Raw genomic sequence first — 19,747 nt, 5'->3', positions numbered from 1 at the left:
ATTATTTTATTATTTCCCTTCTACGTGACTTTACCGAAATCACCAAGAAGATGAATCCCTGCAGTCACGAAATCTTTAAATAAAAAAAACACACATGACAACCCGCTTACCCTGGCCCCAACCCTTGCGTCTGACGTCATCGCACGTGCGCCGTTTGGCTTCGCAAGTTGTGCCTCTCCCTCCCTCCCCCACCACCACCAACCACCTCCTTGCCCGTCCCTTACGAGCATGGCCGCCAACTCCGCGTGTTGTTTTTGATGACGTAGGTGGTGGTGGGCAGCAGGAGTAGGAGGAGTCAGTCTGGTCCAGAAGCTTTGCGAGGTCGGTCGAGTTATCGGCGGCATGGCCGGAGTGTTTGTGCCCAGGCCGATGAAGGTGAAATTTGTCCGAGCAGGTTTGGAATTCAGGATTATTCTTCCTCCTCATCCTCCTCCCCATGTACCTGTCAACCCGTACGGGTCACTCCACGTTCTTGTGACAGGGAAATAAATTGAGGTTGCAGGTCCGTATGGCGTTGAGCCGTTTCAATACGGGCAAAATAACAACAAATGTTTGTGTGTATCTCGTGTTGGGACTTTGTAAGATGAACGTTGAGATTTATAAGGGGCACGGGGTGAGCAATAAGGTGTGAGAATTGGTCTGTGATAAGGTAGGGCACTGATAAGGGGTTGACAGGTATGGCTTCTTGCGTGCTAAGGAAGTCACACTAACACGCGCAAACACGACAACGCTAAACCGGTGTGGTTACATCAACAATTGCTTTGGTTGCCCCGGGGTGGTTTAACTACTGGGTCGTGGAAGTGTGTGCATCGCTCTGCGGTTGCTGTATCGTTCGATTCAATGCTTGTGTTTGTCGCGCGGGGTTGCAATTAACTGAATAATCTCGAGGAGTTCTATAAAACAAACGTGTGCTGTGTCATAATTGTTTTTTTACACTTCTATCTGGAAACAAAACTGACACCTTTTCACAAGGAGTCATGTTTGCATAGACCGCAATACCTGCAGTCATAATACAAACAAAATACATAACTCTGATAATGTGCACTGTCCTTGAAGTTGATTGGTCCACACCCGAGACAGCTTTCCTTAGAGCCTAGTCTCACATGGTGTTGGACCAGATGACGCCAAAAGGCTCTAAGGAAAGCTGTCTCGGGTGTGGACCAATCAACTTCAAGGACAGTGCACATTATCAGAGTTATGTATTTTGTTTGTATGACTGCAGGTATTGCGGTCTATGCAAACATGACTCCTTGTGAAAAGGTGTCAGTTTTGTTGCCAGATAGAAGGGTAAAAAAACAATTATCATATTTTTACTGGCAAATGAAGTTCCCATAGTGTGTGCTGTGTCCTTACGGTAATGGTTACTGGTTGACCCCGGCAGTGCTTGTCCTGGTTTCCACAGTCGAGCTCCACTCAACATTGATGCCGTGGTGTGCAAGGGATGGGACGCATGGCGATTTTTGTTTTTTAGTGAGATTGGTCTTCAAGCTCATCATCGATGGTGATCGCGGGTGACTTTGAGTGACAGCATAACGTGAACCACGGGCTTTTCATGCACCAGTGAAATTATCAAATAAAAGAAAGTAATTGTAGGTATTTTCTTGGTTCTTTCGGTAAAGTCACGTAAATAGAAAATAAAAATATGAAAATGGAATAAAAATCATAAATTAAAAATAATAAAAGCAAAAAAACCCACGACGTTTCTATCGACGACCGAAACGTGGATTTTTAATTTTTATTTTTATTTATTTTTTATGTTTTAGTTTTCTATTTACGTGACTTTACCGAAAGAACCAAGAATATGAATGAATTCCTGCAGTCACGAAAGTTTGAAGTCAAAATTTAATTGTATATGTACCCCTGGTCCATTCTCATGAGAGCAGTCGGCAAAATCGTAACCGGTGTTGGACATTGTGTGCTCATGAGCAGAGTATGTGGGCCCTATAGCTCCTGGGGTTTCTGCTGTTACAGGCAAGCACCCCTTCGACTCAAGACAGCTAAGAGATGTGGAAACCTTTGTAGATGTGGCCCGTTTTGGCAAATGCTGCTGAAAAACCATTTGTTCAGGAGGTTTTCAAACTGATTAGACACGAATGCTGTTTTAATTATGTATGCGGCGCGACGGACCTATGGAGTATTTTTTAATGACAATACTCATTCCACAATGACAGCGCTTATACTTTCAGCATAATCTCAGACTCTTCTATTTAACTTCACTCAGAACTGGAAGAATTGTAACTTGTGAGTTCAAATCCTGGTTGCCTAGACACAAATTATTGTCCCAACAGTGGTTGGCCTTTGATTTAAAGCTTTCGTGACCGTAGGGATTCATATTCTTGGTTCTTTCGGTAAAGTCACGTAGAAGGGAAACAATAAAATAAAAAAATATATAAAACAATACAATTCTCACGTTTCGACTGCAACACAAGCAATCATCATCAGAAGACTACAGAACATTGTTTCCCTTCTACGTGACTTTACCGTAAGAACCAAGAATATAGCGGTTGGCCTATCGAAAGAGCAGCACCTGCCATTGGAATGTTGAATTTCCACTGCATATCACAAAGCCACCGTTTTGTTGAATTTTAAAGTAGTCAAATAAAAAAACTGGTGACCTTTTATGCACATTTTTCATGCTGGAAAAAATTGCAACGCCGTGGGATAGTTTTTGACTTACAAGCATTTTCCATAATGTTTTGTGGGTGAGGCCGCGTAAGTGTAAATGTTTCGTAACCCTCCATCACTCGACACAGCCAGTAAGGTTTGTCACGTAAAAAAAAACGCGCCAATTAATTACTACTTGAGCCCACCGGTGTGTTGGAGAGTAAACGTCGTGATTTTTATTTTATTTTTATTTTACTTTTATTAATTTTAATTTTTTACCTACGTGACTTTACTGGAAAAAACCTAAGAATATGAATCCTTGCAGTCACGAAAGCTTCAAATCTAGAATAAATCCACAACATGTAAATCCACAACATTTAAATCCACAACATCTACTCTCCAACACACCAGTGGGTTGAAATAGTAACCAATTGGCACATTGTTTACGTGACAAACCTTACTGGCTGTGTCGGGTGGTGGAGGGTTACGAAACATTCACACTTACGCGATCTAACTCAAAAATCTTTATTATGAATAATATTGGTAGCGATAAATGCCTACGTGTTAAACTTACAAGCATTTTACAAACTGCGGCATAACCCTGCACAGTTGCCATGAGACATCGACTGCGTGTACTGTAATTGCCATGCTTGTAATTGTGTCAGCATGCTCCCTTTCCTTCATAAAGATAATAATAATACACGTTGCTATCAACCTGTTCACGTTAACAAGAGGTACTGCAGTCAACCTTGTGTGCTAATCACACCCAGTGTTCTTGCACATGTAGCGTTTCAGTTGTATTTGCAGTTAATCGTCTATTGCTCAGAAAATATAGTAGTACCGTTACCTTAAGGTTTTACATTAAACTACAAGAAAATTGAGATGGAGACACACTAATGATGTAGTCGTGCCCACTCACCATGCATGATAGCATAGCTGGCAATTTAATAATTGATGAGTATCAATCATGTATACAATAATTTGTTTGAATGGTAATAACTTTAGCATTTGCGTTCTTTGCTTTTCTCTGAAAACGTTGTTTTGAGTTTTTTTTTTTATACCACTATGAAACACTTAAAGATAATCTAAAATTAGTTTGGCAACCAAATCATAGGAGCAGCTGTTGTTCCCATTCGATTAATTAATTACATCAATAACTCATTTCCTCCATTAAGGATCCTGTAAATTGCCTTTGGGTTGCATTAGATAGTTAAATTATGTATTTTGGCAGAAGACCACAGAACAATGCAAAAATAATACAAACTAAAGTATAACAATACGAGATATGAAATACACGTTTATAATTGTGATACACTTGTTAAAACCTTTTTCTCATAGCTTCTTCCTGATTCCATCCTAATGCTTCAATAATCAATTTCAACGATCATAAAGCTGTGTGAATTACCGTAATATTGTGTATAGTAAATGAAGAAGAACAGGAGACCTGACGAGTTAAATGGACCACATTTTTGATCAGCCAGGTTCCACTCCTAACTGGCTCGTGTTATTACGTGGTGGCTATAATGCATTAACAAACGTTCTACTTTTTAAAATTTAATTGGTTTCTCCACGATCATGCTTTGTGGACAGTTATTCCTATCGTCACGATGGGACCTCCTTTGCCAGTATCAAAATATAAGAAGAGGTTTTCCCCTTTGTTCTGGCAACAAAACAGGTGTTAAGATGTTAACACACCAAGCTAAAAGCTTTTGCAAGGAATCACGTCCGCATTAACCACATATACTTGTGGTAAAAATACAAACAAAAAACATGATTTACACTATGAGATCTCTTTTACCAGTGGCAAAATATAATAGTAGGTTTTTACCCTTTTAACTGGTACAAAACTGACACCTTTATTCAAGGCATCATGTTTGCAATGACCACAACACAAGTAGTCAAAAAAGCAAACAAAAAGAAGCAACTCTGATAAAGATGATAAAAAGAAAGAAAGCCGTCTCGGGTGTGGGCCAATCAACTTCAAGGACAGTGCATATTATCATCTTTATCAGAGTTGCTTCTTTTTGTTTGCTTTTTTGACTACTTGTGTTGTGGTCATTGCAAACATGATGCCTTGAATAAAGGTGTCAGTTTTGTACCAGTTAAAAGGGTAAAAACCTACTATTATTAAAAAACATGATCTTATATTATATGCATTGTCTTTGAAACTGAATAGTCCACACCAGAGACAGCTTTCTTTTGAGCCTCGTCTCAAACGGTGTTAGACCAGAGGACGCCAAAAGGTGAACAGCACAAAGACAATGCACTATCAGAGTAATGAGAGCACGGGGTGAGCTGCTACATCATGGGACCTCCTTTGCCAGTACCAAAATATAAGAATTGGTTTCTCCTTTTTTCTGGCAACAAAACAGATGTTGCAAGGAATCATGTCTGAATTAACCACAAATACTTGTGGTTTTGTTGCCAGAACAAAGGGGAAAACCTATTCTCATATTTTGGTACTGCCAAAGGAGGTCCCATGGTGTGTAGATGCTCACCCCGAGCTCTCATTACTCTGATAGTGCATCATCTTTGTGCTGTACGCCTTTTGGCGTCCTCTGGTCTAACACCGTTTGAGACGAGGCTCTATAGAAAGCTGTCTGGTGTGGACTATTCAGTTTCAAAGACAATGCATGTACTGTCAGTATGTTTTTGTTTGTATTTTCACCACACGTATTGTGGTTAATGCAGACATGATTCCTTGGAAAAGGTTTCAGTTTGGTGTTTTAACATCTTAACACCTGTTTTTTTGCCCGAAAAAAGGGGAAAACCTATTTTTATACTTTTATTACTATCATGTCCGCATCTCATCTTCACTGTAGCCTGTAACTTTCATTATGAGGGCCCTTTCAAAAAAATTATCTGACTTAGTCTGCTATTTTTATATTGACAAGCGCTGTTGTATTTCGCAGTAGTGTGTAAGTTTCCACTAAAGCATCCCTTTCAAATGAATGTATTTGAGTCAACACATTCTTTGCTCATAAGCAGTGAACATTTAAACGTAATTTCATTAACTAGCAAGGAAACAGATTAAAGTGTAATAAGGCTATATCTGATTATAAAAGTATAAAAATGCATCACTTCATAGTTAATATCCCTTCCTAAAAATATTAATATTTTCCCAATGAATTCCGGTTGTTTTATGAGCGTCCTTTCACGTGATGAAAACATAATTTGAAATCTCACATAGTAGAGGTTTTCCGCAGGAATTATACCAAACATATCTTATAATGCCCTTTTATCCTAAGCACAGTTGGGGTGCACTTTCCCATGTACTCTGCTATGAGATTGTTTACCACACGAACGGTCAAAAGGATGTTTTTTTAAACCCAGTTGGACTTGAGCCAAATTTCAAACCCAAGTAAAATTATGTATTTTTATTCGCCATTTTTGTTGATGAGGCTGAAACTATGAACTCGTTTTACTTGACACCCCGCTATATTGATGGGTGCCTGGCTGGATTTGAGCCCAGGAACTTGGCACTGCCATATCAGCGCTTTAGCTTCCAAGCCACCTGCCCAAGTCATAACACATCTTAAAAGCTCATACATAATATATGCATCAAATGGTATGTGAAAAAAAATAACATTTCTCGATTCAGATATGTTGTTTGGGTTCACATAATCCCTGTGGTTACTGCATTAAATGAAATGAACCAAAAACATTCCTGAATAACATTGAGACGATTCATCGAATCGATACAGGTAAAAGGGTTTGGGTGAATGACACCAATACCTCATTGCCAATTTTAGCCACGTGTTTAAACCGAAACATTAACTATTTTTAACAAATTGCATCTTTAATACCATCGCCATCACCAGCATTATTTTCACTATGACAACCACATTTACAAAAAAAACACACGAACATCACCAACACTGCCATAGTCATCACCAGCAGCAAGAGTGTTACACATTTAGCTGCTTTTTTGACGGAAATAATTGAACAGAGAATGGCAATGTGCAGGCTCATGCCTTCGCATTTCTCAATTGAAGCTTTGCGTTTCTTTTGGATTGTGTAAACAAAAACTCACCCTGTTTGTGATCAAATAACTTGCACTTTTATAATGGTTGTGATTTTTTTGTAGTTGTGCGCCCAACTTTTGAAATGTGATTCTATCATGCATGGCTACCAAGCAATAACCATGTGGACCAACATTTTGAATGTGAAAAACATAACTATAGCATACTAAAGGTATTTTGGGTTAGATCACGTAAATGTGCCGTTAAACCCGCCACCGCCTGGCACAGCCAATTAGTAAGGTTTGTCACATAAACAAAACATGCCAATTATTTACTAGTACAGCACACCGGTGTGTTAAAGAGTAAGCCCACAACATTTACAACTCCAGTGAGAGGTTTCGCCAGTAATTAAAACTAGCTTCATCAGGCGACGGCCAGAGTCGGGTTTAACGATGCAATTATATTTACGCGATCTAACCCAAAAACATCTATTATGGATAATATTGGTCGCGAAAGCTCACGTGTTAAAATAACTATTGCATGTTAATTATTTATGTAATGATGTTCATTTTAATCATTGTTTCCTTCTAAAAATGTGCCAATTATGTGGATGGGTGTAAAACTGATATACGGTTTATAAAATGATACTGAATATATTCCAACGATGCTAATTAATGATGATTAAAACTGCTTGGTTACTGTAACATTTCCCAATTTACTTTTAATAGGACATGGTTCTTTATGCTGCCAGTGGTGTGTTCATTTTTAATTGGATGTATATTTGCACTGTGTGACTTGTCTAAAATCTGCGTTCATCTTGGCGCCATGTGGATATTTGTGAAGAAAATTCTCAAACGTTTGATAATAAACAACACTTTAAAGGGCCAACATCGAAAATTGCTGAAATTAAAACACTCTGCCAACTTATCTTCACACCACATTTCCAGTGAAGGCGTAGTGTTTGTAGGAATTCTACTCTACTTAGATGCCGCAGTCTCTTTTAATAGGCACATTTTTTATTCGTTATTAGTTGAAACACATTTGTGAACTGAACATGTGTTAAAATCTGACGATGCTTGATGTGATGTTGAGTGTATCTTTTCAAATTGTTCTGTTTTTCATCACTTCTGTTTTGCTGATGAACGGAATCAGTTGGCATAGTTGCCCATGTGACAACTTGATTTAATTGGCTCTGTCAAGTTGTGGAGGTTGATAGTAAAACATAATTTGACATTATACTTACACGGCCAATAAATCTGCAATAAACGAATCGTGAATCATAATATTTTGTTGGGAAAGTCTACATATAACAGCAGGCAAGTTTTTTATTAAAAAGATTATGTCTAATTGAAAAAATAAAGCTATATATGGCCTGATGTAACCTACCTGAATTTTTTTCATAACCCACCAAAATGTCATTTTTGGAAGACAAGTCATATTGCTGGCAATGAATCAATATAATATAATTGATGAAATATCTTTACAAGCTTAAATCTGAACCCAACCACAAGTACGTGATATGTTTTAATGTTTTAAAAAGACTCAATTCGTATTATTGAAAGGATAGGTAGCCAGGAAAAAAAACAGTGATATGAAGCACCTTATTTTCAAGGATATTTTAGTGTGATCAAATGACTTACATGGTCAGATGTGATTTATATTTTTTGAATTATAATTTTTCCTTCCCATATAATACATTGGCATGGCTTCCACTATATATACATTTTCCCCTTTTAATCCTACACCCACCCTATGAATAAAAATTATAAGATAAGTAATAGTATTCAATTTCGGCATATAGAATGGCAATTTGTTTAGCTCCCTTAGAAATGTCCTATATACAGATAAGAGGAGCCAAACAGTGCGATATCACTGGTGGCCAGCATTTTACAGGCGGGCAATAAAAATGGAACCACATCAAAATCTCCCCTGCAAATCTTATCACATAAAGGTGACTTGTTGCTCTGATTGACAACATTAGATGTGCTGTGATATTTACACTGTGCTTGCCCCGAATCAACCTTTAATCTAACGTCTGCTGCAAGCGCCTGGGTAAAAAATGAAACCACGAATGGCAAATGATTTGCTGCCCTACCACAACAGCTAAAGGGTGTTATGCCTTTGGGTTGAGTCCCCCATAGCACACTGGCAAATGCTTTACATTGCTGATTGGCTTCTGCAGATTTTAGTTAATCGGTGCATGCCGATGAACCTCATTTGGCTCACCTTTTGCATTACAGATTGACTATGCTTATCCACACAAGTGAGCATATATTTTTAAACTTTGCTTATAATTTAAGGCACAATCGGATTATAAAATGATGATTGTCACATATGCACGTACAGGGAAGTTCAAGAAAGAGTTTGAATGCTGTTTTCAGCTGGGCATTGATTTATTGTACAGGTGAATTGATGCAAACTGCATATAAAGATTCTAGATTTGAAGCTTTCGTGACTGCAAGGATTCATATTCTTAGGTTTTTTCCGGTAAAGTCACGTAGGTAAAACATTAAAATTACCAATAAAACCTAAGAATATCCATATAAAGAACCATGTCTCGATTAAAACAGGTGTGCGGTGACTGGCTCGTGACCATTATGGCTCAAAGTAAAACAGTTTTGATCACAATACTTTCAATTTCCCTGGTTGTGATATTATTAATTGTGTGTATACACTATATATTTTACATACACATATTACTCTTCAAATAAATCTTGTTTTATGGTAAAGATCAATCAGCAAGCACCTAAATTGGCTGTTTAGAACACCATTTTCTACGCAGTGGTGTAATGCAATATTAAATGCCATAATGATCATGAATAAAGCGAAGGCATGGGTGACTCTAAAACTCTCAGGTCAGAAAAAGGCCACCTTATCACACCTACTAATTTTCCTCACTTACAAATTGGACAGCATTGCACATATGTTGATTGCCTGATGAAGGAAAGGTCGGGCTGTGTATGGTCTGTAAGGTCTGGGGTGGCCCATCGCCCATTTAAAACATTGCACACCCCTTTCTTCTGATGTACTTTCGTTCTCTCTCTCTCTCGGATTCAATGGAAATAACCACGTTAAACCTTGTGATTGTCGTTCCGCTTGCAGATTAGATTTACTAACGTGCTTGCTCGCTAGAATCAGGCTTCCAATGGCATCCGCTCGCGCAAACCACAGTCAGGAGCGGCTGGGTTCGCCGGATGCTGAGGGGCAAGGCATGCCCCAGTTCCAAGCCGGTGAGTTCTTTCTGCTTCGAGATTTAACTAACCTCCACTTTTCCGTCAAGCATGCCAAGGATGTATGAAACTCCGTTCGCCTCGAATAAAAGTTGCATCGCTGTCGCTCGCCGTCGTTTGGAAATAGTGAGCGATGAACGTGAACGCGCTGTTGTTTCTCCAAGTAACAAAGACGTTTCTTTTGGCATTTGCAAAGTACTTCTGCGATAAACCTGCCCCGTGTCGTTTAGTGTTGGATCAATGTCGCTGCGACCGAGAACCTGAGAAGGATAATTTTGACGAATGAAAATCTGGATTCTATACATTTAAGATGTTCTAAATTGGGAAAGTAAACATTCAATTTGTGAATATTTGAAAGGTTCACGTCATTTATAAAAACACCGGATAAAATTAAATGCTGACTTAAGATTATTAAAAAGAAATTGTTACATACATTCCTTCGTGCATGTGTGTTTATACATGCACAGTTTACTTTCAAATTGGTGACTTATGGGAAGATGTATTTTTAAGATTAATGCTAATCCTCTGATATTTGCACGTATTCAAACTAATCTTCTCTCTCGACTTTGTGTGCTGTCTCTTGCATTTTTTACGTGCAATGTTTTGACTTCAGAACGTTAGATGTGCGTGTCAGCTCGTGTGTTCAGCGGGCCCACTTTGCGGCGTGGTGATATTTTGGACATGTGCTGCCCAACAAAATATAAGCCACCACCATTGTAATGAATCTGTGTTAAAATTCACACACCCACACGGATGTCTGTAATCATATTAAATGTGCTTTTTCAACACAAGTGACCGTACAGACATATGTTGGTCTTCAACTGTGCGACGTCTTGAGGTACATGAATACAAAGACCCTTGAGCCCAATTCGACTGTTGGTACCAGCGCTGTTAGCGAGAACCCATAATGCCTGATACACTGCATGAAGCAAATGTTTGTATGCGATTACATCCAACAGTGCAGCTACTACAAAATTTGTAGCGGTGCATTGCCAATATGGTAGAGTTTGGAATTATCTTTGACTGCTTGTTACATGGAACTAATTGCAAAGTGTGGTTCTTTAAAGTAATGCGTGGAGAATCTACTCTGTATTAAACGGTACGATGAATTTGTCTGCTTTGTACGTGCCGAATTAATGCGTTGGAAATTTAAGTGCGCTACGAAATCCGTTGATAAATCAATTAAAACTGCCCCGTGGCTTCATTGATCACATTAGTGCCCTTGACACAAATGCGGAGAACATCAGGCTTATTCGTCTTGATTTCAAATTAACTTGTCTCTGAGAGGCTAAATGCATCGAAGGTCACACACTTTGATATTTAGATGACTTTAACCACGTGCACGTATGCAGAAGGTTAATCACGGTGATGTATCTTCACGCATTAGAGAAATTGTAGCAGCGATGTAAATTGGTTTTTGTGAGCAGAGTCCATGGATTAGCACACTGCTCGACTTACATTTTATACGAACTCTTTAGGTGTCATGCCAAAGCCATTCATGACAGCACGGGCCTCCTTGCTGGTTAGCCTAGAACGTCTGATCACAGAATGTTATAATTGGGGCACCCATCCACTGTATCACACACACACTATTTTCATCAAGCGACCAAAGTCTGAATGTTTAATCCAAATGATTTTCACGTGAAGCAGTTTAATAATATATGGCAAAATCGTGTAGGCTTTTCATCTTTATCAAAAAAATACTTAAATCAATAAACTACCCTCAAGGAAGTATTTGTTTTGTAAAGGGTGGAAAGAGTGTGTTTAGCTCTTCATAAATTATGTCTGATTCATATCCCATTTCAGCTGAGAAATTAATGACTCGAAAACATAATTTGTGGAGTGACAAATTGGCAAGTACAAAATTTGCATATTTTTTAACTGCTAAAACTTTCACATATTGTGTGTGTGGTTTTTTTTCAAACCAAAGATAAAAATGAAAGATATAGTAATAGGTTTTTACCCTTTTACCTGGCAACAAAACCGACACCTTTATACAAATGAAAGACTTACGTTAGAGTACGCAATAGAGCATGTTCTTAGGCTGAGCGATGCTTGCCTATGGTGACATACAGCAAAGCAAAGTGTGCACTAATATACGCGTTCACTTCTCCAGTTAACGCGCACTCAATGTGTAACTGGGCAGACGGGGGGGGGGGGGGGGCAGCCTTACAATTGCTTGGTCACGCCACTGTCAGCAGTAGAACCTCCACAAGGGGAAAGTAAAAATAGATAACCCTTCCATAGTGTATTTGGTCAATCACGCCGGCCTGAAGTCGTGCTAGAGGTGGGAGTATCCCACATTTTACCCCAGCCTGTACGACCCTGCCAGTTCACTCAATGTTGTGTGCCCTTTTTTATACTGTTAGGTGGCAGCAGGGGGATTTAGGAACCTCGCACAGTCGTGTCAACTGTCATGCCCGAGAGATGGAATGGAACTGTAGTTTTTGGGATTGCACGTTCAGTGTGCTGGCCCATTATACCATGGCGGCATCCACGAATGTGTACCACAAACACAACTATTTTACTTTTGTAGAGATCACAGCAAACTTTTACCTTAAACATTGATAAAAGCTTGCGCCATGCACTTGCCTGTGACATCAGAGAGATTTTTTTTAATACACTTTCATTAAAATAATTATACCGTTATGGCTTAAAGGTCGACCTAGCACCGGTAATTCCCACTTTTGACAGTGGCTTCGGCCAGGAATAAATCTATATCACCCTGTTGGCATTTGTTAGTGCTGGAGCAAGGCTTGTTTGACATGCACAGCTTGCCTGTGGCCAGTAAGTGCCCTGGCAGGAACATATCCCTCTCTCCCATCCCTTTGTCTAAATAAAGGGCATTCCATCATAGAGGTCTTCACAACCAAACCCTTTCTCGTCTGACTTTGTCATCCTTCTTAATTTACCAAAGGTCATTGTGTGATAATCTCTCCCGTTTTTTCTGCAAAACATTTTGTATTCACTCTAATACTGTTAATGTACTCTTAATGTCATTTGCAAATTGCCCATGTATGTGCTCTATGCTTGTCTTCCAAAAATGTTCAAATTGCAACATTGTCACATTGTTATGAAATGAAGACATTGCTATTCGAGCTCACAGCGAGCAGTACACCGCTCTGAACGTTTACGTCATGGAACTGCTTTTGAAATACATTCTATGGAAATAAAGTTCATGTTGTTTAATTCTGTTTAACCGGCTGACAACTCCAAAGACCAGAACAGTGTAATTTACAGGAGGGAAAGAACAGCTCACACATCTTAAGCAATGATTATTTCGGTGGGGGTTGGTTAATCATGCATTGATATCATGTCTGAGACACTCTTTATATGGTGATGAAGTGCCTATAGCAGTTGTTATATGCAAAGTAGGTTTTGTCCAACGTGTGATAAGTTTGAACGTTTTCCGCTTTCGTGCCTTGCTTATCAAGTCACTCTTGCAAATGACTCATCCTCGCCCTTACGGAGTTCTTACCTGGTTAAACAACATCACATGGAATGTTCTCTAAGCACTCACTTTCTTATTTTCATTCCACATGTCAAAATTATCAACGATGCCAAAACAGAACCCTTTTGGATATGAGGCTTGACAACAAGTAATACTTTCCTGGGAAAACATAGAATGTATTAAATGTGTTCATCATTAAGGTTTTAATATGTATGTTCGCATCGTTATTAATTGTAGCTTCATATGAACGATTCTTGTATCCCATGTTAAGGTATATGGCTTGCATTCCATGACTGGATAAGAATCTATTTTATTTAAAGGGTTTGGTTGTAAGATCACGACGCGACTGCCAAAGAAACAATTATATATTTTCCATTCTCATTTCTCCCAAGGTCAGTTGTGTTTCTGCACGAGTTTTACAAAGCGGTTTGAGAAGAAACTGGGTCTGAGGGCTCTGTTATCTAGGATTCACTGATTTATTCAGTTTAAAATACCCGAGCGTGTTGCGAGCATGGGTTAAGCGCCCGTACGAGCGGGGGTAACGGCCTCGTCTGCTCGTTGCGAGCCCCCCACAGTTCCTGCGAGTGTAATCGACGAGTCGGAGGACTTGCACTTTTATCTTTGATTTATAATATTTTCCCTCGCGTCTGTTGCGCCGTTCATCTTTCGGTGACATTTTTAACGGCCCATTTGTTGGTCTCTTCCTTACTCCCATTGGCGACATTCAACCCGAGTTTCGCGCCCTGAATGCCAAGCGGCAGGTGGGAGAGCAACGTCCGCTCCGCACGGCGCAAGCTCCCCCTCGTCTGCTCTTGTCCGCCGGGCTTGCCGGATTACAAAGCACCTTTACGCTATCGCCAAAGTGACTCCCCCCCCCACCCCGAATTTAATAACTTCTGTATTGTTAATCTTTGCGCTGCTATTTTTTCACCCTGTGTGCGATCGCATAGACCACCACCCGGCAGTATAAAATGGGTCCACCGCAGTTGGTCGATCCACGGGTTGCGTTTTGTATTTCAAATGTGTGGGTGCTCCCACATTTTCCGAGATGTCTTGACCGGCGTGGAAGAGTAGGCCAAAACACCCTATTGGGCTCACTAAAACTCTAGTGGAGGCCTCTGCTGTCTGTAGTGGCGTGAGCGCGACACTGCCAGGTTTGTGCCTTCCCTCTTATGTAATCAAATTGATTCTTGCCTTGATGTTGAGTTTTGCTTTTTGATATTTGGGCTGACGAGTACAGCTACTGAAAGGCCATGCATGACCTGCACGAAGTGGGGAGGCCCTCATTCAGCAGTGGATTGACAAATGGGCTGTGCATGTATGGTACAGCAGACATGTATGAACACTCAACTGCGGGCCTGCCACTGCCTGCTGACCTATTAAAAACAAGTGTAATACAATTTTACGGCTTGAAGTGCGCATGCACAAGTAATGCTGTTTAGAAATTTTGCTTAAAAATATGGATTGCACAGTGATGTCCGCATACACAATTTCAAGGACTGCGTAAACATGAAATCGAAGGCTTAAATATTTGATAATGGTGGCATCTGATTTTTAAATCCTTTATATTAAGTTGACTTGCTTGCGCGCTTACGACCGTGCAAATCTTTCGGTCGTTTTTTAACCTACTTCCCGTGATCCAATCGAGCTGACATTTTGCACACAGACTCGTTGTGCGTGACAATTTATTTTCGTGAAAATATTTTCCGTAACTTTACACTTTTTAGGAAAAAAAAAATTATATTTAATTACCAATTGCTTAATGGTGGCAGGCAATCATCTGACCCATAGGTGGCAGCCATCTCAAGCCAGAGGACGAGAGGACTAGCCGCCACGCATATAAAGGATTTATAGTGAAAAACTTTGTTTTTACGGGTTAATTTTTTACACACCTCGCTTCCAATCTGGACCTGTCCTTACCTGGGAGGTCGCTCATTCCCCCCTACTGCCCCCCCCCCATAGTCTGGAATGCCATACTCCAGCCACCCATGCCGTTGGCTTCCTCTCGTTATTCAAGTTCAGGCTCTCAAGACCCTCCTTTCCCCCCTTCTGCCCATGACTGCGTTGTGTCTCTCTATACAAATGACGCCCACTATTTCTGTAAATATCTTGAGATGCATTTGCATTTAGATGCTATATAAATCCACATTCTAATCATCGCTGGAGATTTAACTCGTATACATTCTTGCAATGACCTGTCAGATTCTCTCACTCATCTACTTTACAGTCATTCCTTGAACCCATAGATCGCTCGCAACTGGCTTCGTCTCCCACTCATTTCCCATGGCCATACGCTCGACCTTGTCATCTCCAATACTAAATCCATCACACTCATCTTCAAGTCTCTCGACACCTTCAGTGATCATCGCCTCTTACATTTCTCCTTTTATTTTCACGGACTTCTCGCTTTTCCGGTCCCATTTCCCCTTCGCGCTCCGCTCACATGTCTATCTTCTTTAATGATCCGCTCTCACTCTATCTATTAATCCAATTTCTGTGGCTCAACGGGCTCACCCCCAGCCCCCTGTTAATTCGCAACAACAACAAAAAATCGCCTGCCACATGCTGGCAACTATGTGGAATAACTCTCGTTTATAATTTAAATCACCAGCCTGGGAAGGTACACCTAAACTCTTACCAGGTAGCCTTGGCAGAGACCAAATCAGACAACTGTTCTACCCTGATAACTCCTGGCTATGGACTCCATAAATTGTTCAGCGTTGTAACGACCAACTGGCATCCGCAAGAACCTGGCTTATTCCACAACTGTCAGCTGTCACGTGTGAAGTACTCCTGAAAAGGTTGAAGATTATAATAAGGAATGTCATTTTGGCTTCTGGATCTGCTTCTTCTGTGGCGTGTCCCATCCTACCACCTCTTCTCGACATCCCTGTACCAGTCCAACAAAATATATCACTGGCACCATCTCAAACTTTACAAAGGTTGTCTTCCGTGCTCACTGCTTACGCAACCATAGTTAAGCCTCATCACCAGGGCCTTTTACCAATGAGGTCCATGGAATCCTCGCGGGGTGATTGGGACCCGTGTTATCGAATCCCAGGGCATCCGTGAGAGATTTGGGCCCATTTGCCAACGAATCTCGGTGTCAGTGGGAAGCTCGGCCTCTATCAGAGACGAGGGATATCCCCCCCCCCATCCCCCAGATACTTACGTATTTTGTTGCAATTAGTCAAGTAATTTAAATGTTGCTCACTAAAGTAATTGATTTCTTAATCAGATTGCCCACCTATAGTATTGATATCTTCCTGCTTTTAGATGCTGTGTACATTTAAGTGGTGTTTTTTCAGTCCGTTTGTATTACACTGCAAGGTCTACCTCACATTGCAGATGTTTTTTTCTCCTCGTAATTAGTCATCTGAAATAGGAATAGGATTGTCGCCATGATATTTAACACACGTATTCAGAAAGTAAATGTTCCTTTTTACAGATTAAATGAAAATAAAATATTAAGATGTATTCAGGCTAGAGATACTTTAAGAAGTGGATTAACCTTCATGAAGGCCCGTTGGCCAAATTGTCAAATTTCTTTACACACACGCTTATACAAACACACATTTAACAGCTCCGACAAAAAACCTCTTTAACTGTTTATATTTTTTTCAAGAAAAATGCTGGATCGGAAAAAAATACACCTCGTGAACCAGAAACAAATTCATAACCCTGGAAAAATTGAGCAGTGATGTTTCATTTATAAAAAAAAAGTATTAAAACACAGTGCCCAGTTTTTTTCATTTAACCTCCGAAGGTGGTGATGTGAAGAAGAAAACAGGTTTTGAGCGGCGCGCCGTGTTAAGAGTGGAACGAGAGGGCTGGGTAAGGTGCCTGGAAGAGAAAGGGTCCTAGGGTGACGGTTAGCTTGGCAATACATTGCCCGCTATTATTCCGTCCGCCACTACTGATGTATCGTGTCTCATTACCCGCGCCGCTCCGAAACGTTTCGCTGGGACGCACACGCGCTCACGCTTGGACACCTGCTCCGGCCGTTTGTAAATAACTTGTCAGCAAGATATTGTAAGAGTTCCGCGGGGACGAAGTGAAAGAAAAATAAAGTGTCTGAAGTATTAATGCCAACTTAAGCCGTATCTACATATAAAGTTGAAAAATGTTTCGATTAATCGAAATGTGTTGCAATCATGTTAATTCATTGTGGTGCGCATATTTTATCATATCAAAGATGCAAAACATGTTTTAGGAACATGTGTGTGTGTGTGTTCGAATGAATGATACGTTTTGGCCTACGAGTCTTGAATTTTAATGACATTTGCCTTGAACGTGAATACCAGTGATTTGTTTTCTTTGTATCAATCTCTCAATGCGTACATATACTCTTAATCTGTCAAAAAATGTGCTTGCGCGTATACGTAACGGTTAAACAAAGTGCCGCACATTGAGATGCACGGTCATGCCAGCCCATGACGGCACCGTAAATCAGGGGAAGGTCTCACGGTGAGCGTGCCTGTGTGTGTGTGCGTGCGCAGTGTCCGTTTATGAGCCCATTAAGTCTGCGGACTTGCCTCGTGCGGACACCGAGGCACACTGGGACAAGCTGGACCGACACTACAGGGCAGGTAAATGCAAAGACGGACGGTCCAAGATGCTCCATTGGCAAGATGCGGCGCAGTGTAACGGCATGGGCGCCCAGTCACACTTGGCTGAGGAGACAACGTATCATACGTAGCACCTTGGTGTGATCCGTTGGATGGACACTTTGATAAAGTCGCATCAGCCTTGTTGGACGGTGCAGTGAATGATGCCTTTAAAATGTTAAAAACGTGGAAAACAATCTCGACTTGATAACATGTAACTGTAAAGTAAATTTTTTGGAAGTTAAATAATGAATTGTGTGCAACCAGTTAACATGGCTGTCTATTGCACATTCAAACTAGGCCAAGCCCTTTAAGTCCTTTGAAATGGATATAATGTGAAAAACTTTAATTTGTTAAACTTAAATGAAAAGTTAAATGATCATATGCGTAAATGTGCTATGAATAGCACTTAAAACAATTATTAAATAGTATAGTCTATAATTTTTATCTACCGCACGTAACAATGTCCAGACGTTCCATGACTTGTCTCCGGTAAGTTAAACGTACCACGACTGCTGAACTGCACCGCACGATGGATTGTATTACAGTCAAAGGGTGAATTGGTGTTGGTAGATGACCCGTGTCTCAAAGGTTAATGCGATAAATGTTGAGAAATATTAAAATAAGTCTGCTCTTTAGTGGTTACAAAAATACACACAAAACTCATAAACACCACATGTTTTATGCTGTTAGTTTCCAACGCGAGTTTATTTTGCAGTTCAGAAGTTTTCCATCATTTAGCAACATTCAGCCACTAAGATAATTGATGGTCATTCAATTGCCAGAGTTTTAGTGATATGCAGCAAAAATTATGCGGAGCCAAGAATGTGAAAGCTATTTTAAAACGCATTGCTGCAGATGCTTGCCCAACTGAATTTCATGTCCCTGAAAAAACTTAGTTTTTAAATTATGAATCGTAATAAGACAGTGTAACATGATTATAATTGCAACATTGCTAATTTTGCACGGTTTCATTTGCAGATTTAATATTAAAATCTAACTGAGCAAGGGATTATTTATGATCGTCATCATATTGCAAATAGAGGGATCTTTTTTTCAGCCCGTACGCCTTCGCCTTGTTCAGAGAATAATGAATCAAGTCATGCAGAGCCATGAGTGAGAATATTCTGACTTCATAAATGAGCTTTAAAATGAAGTCATCTGGATCCGTGTTGCAACCTCGAGTTGTATTTGGCACTGATGATTGAACGAGATCATTGCATAGCGAGTGAGGCACTAGGAGTTGAACGTGATGTTCTGTTTTCACCAAAAATACCTATAACCCGCCTACTGCCGATTTAATAAAGTCATGCAGGACCGCAAACAATTACAACTTGAGTAAAAAAAAAGCAACTAACATTCTATGAAATTAAATGGAGGCATTCTGCATCAGTGGCTCGTAAACGTGCACGTTTTATTGGATGCGTTTAATCTTTTAGCTGTTCCGATTTACGAATCCTTAGTTAATTGCATAAGAATTATATCGCGCATTTCAGCGAACAAAATAAAACCATCCTTCATCCTAGCTCTACACGTTCCTTTAGGACAGGGGTCGGCAACCTACGGCTCCGGAGCCGCATGCGGCTCTTTACGGGCTGCTTCTTGACGATATGTACGTATGTACAGTATGTACTCAGATGCATTGCGGCTCTTGAAATACTGAATTTTGTACCGAATTGGAAAGAAATGGCTCTTCTTGTTATTTTGGTTGCCGACCCCTGCTTTAGGAGCACCAATGAACACTGGTGCAACGCACGAGGGGGGGGGGCCATGTAACAAGCTCCTCACCTGTCTTTGTCTCTCCACTGCTGAGTGTTACGCACTGTGTCACCCATTCGAGAGTTAGTCCACCTCCGAGAAGTCTAGGACAGGTGCATACACCTCTTGCCACTG

General features: G+C 40.3%; 1 protein-coding gene across 3 annotated transcripts in view; it reads left to right on the top strand.

Annotated features, from left to right (window-relative positions):
- The first annotated feature begins 289 nt into the window (after positions 1 to 289).
- PHKB (phosphorylase kinase regulatory subunit beta) overlaps positions 290 to 19,747 on the top strand; it is a 196,015-nt gene continuing 176,557 nt past the window's right edge. For 2 of the 3 annotated variants that reach the window (XM_078868560.1, XM_078868561.1), the window contains exons 1-3: positions 310 to 394; positions 9,669 to 9,796; positions 17,747 to 17,836. In XM_078868560.1, the coding sequence (XP_078724686.1) occupies positions 9,712 to 9,796; positions 17,747 to 17,836 (175 nt within the window). In that variant the 5' untranslated portion in view covers positions 310 to 394; positions 9,669 to 9,711. Of the gene's footprint in view, positions 395 to 9,668; positions 9,797 to 17,746; positions 17,837 to 19,747 lie in introns of all 3 variants that reach the window. The other variant, XM_078868562.1, reaches the window with a different exon arrangement.

Source organism: Lampetra fluviatilis, chromosome 26 (genome assembly GCF_964198595.1).
Source record: "Lampetra fluviatilis chromosome 26, kcLamFluv1.1, whole genome shotgun sequence".
Classification (NCBI taxonomy): Eukaryota; Metazoa; Chordata; class Hyperoartia; order Petromyzontiformes; family Petromyzontidae; genus Lampetra; species Lampetra fluviatilis.
Note: the sequence above shows the minus strand (reverse complement) of the source record. Positions and strands in the feature narration are given on the sequence as shown.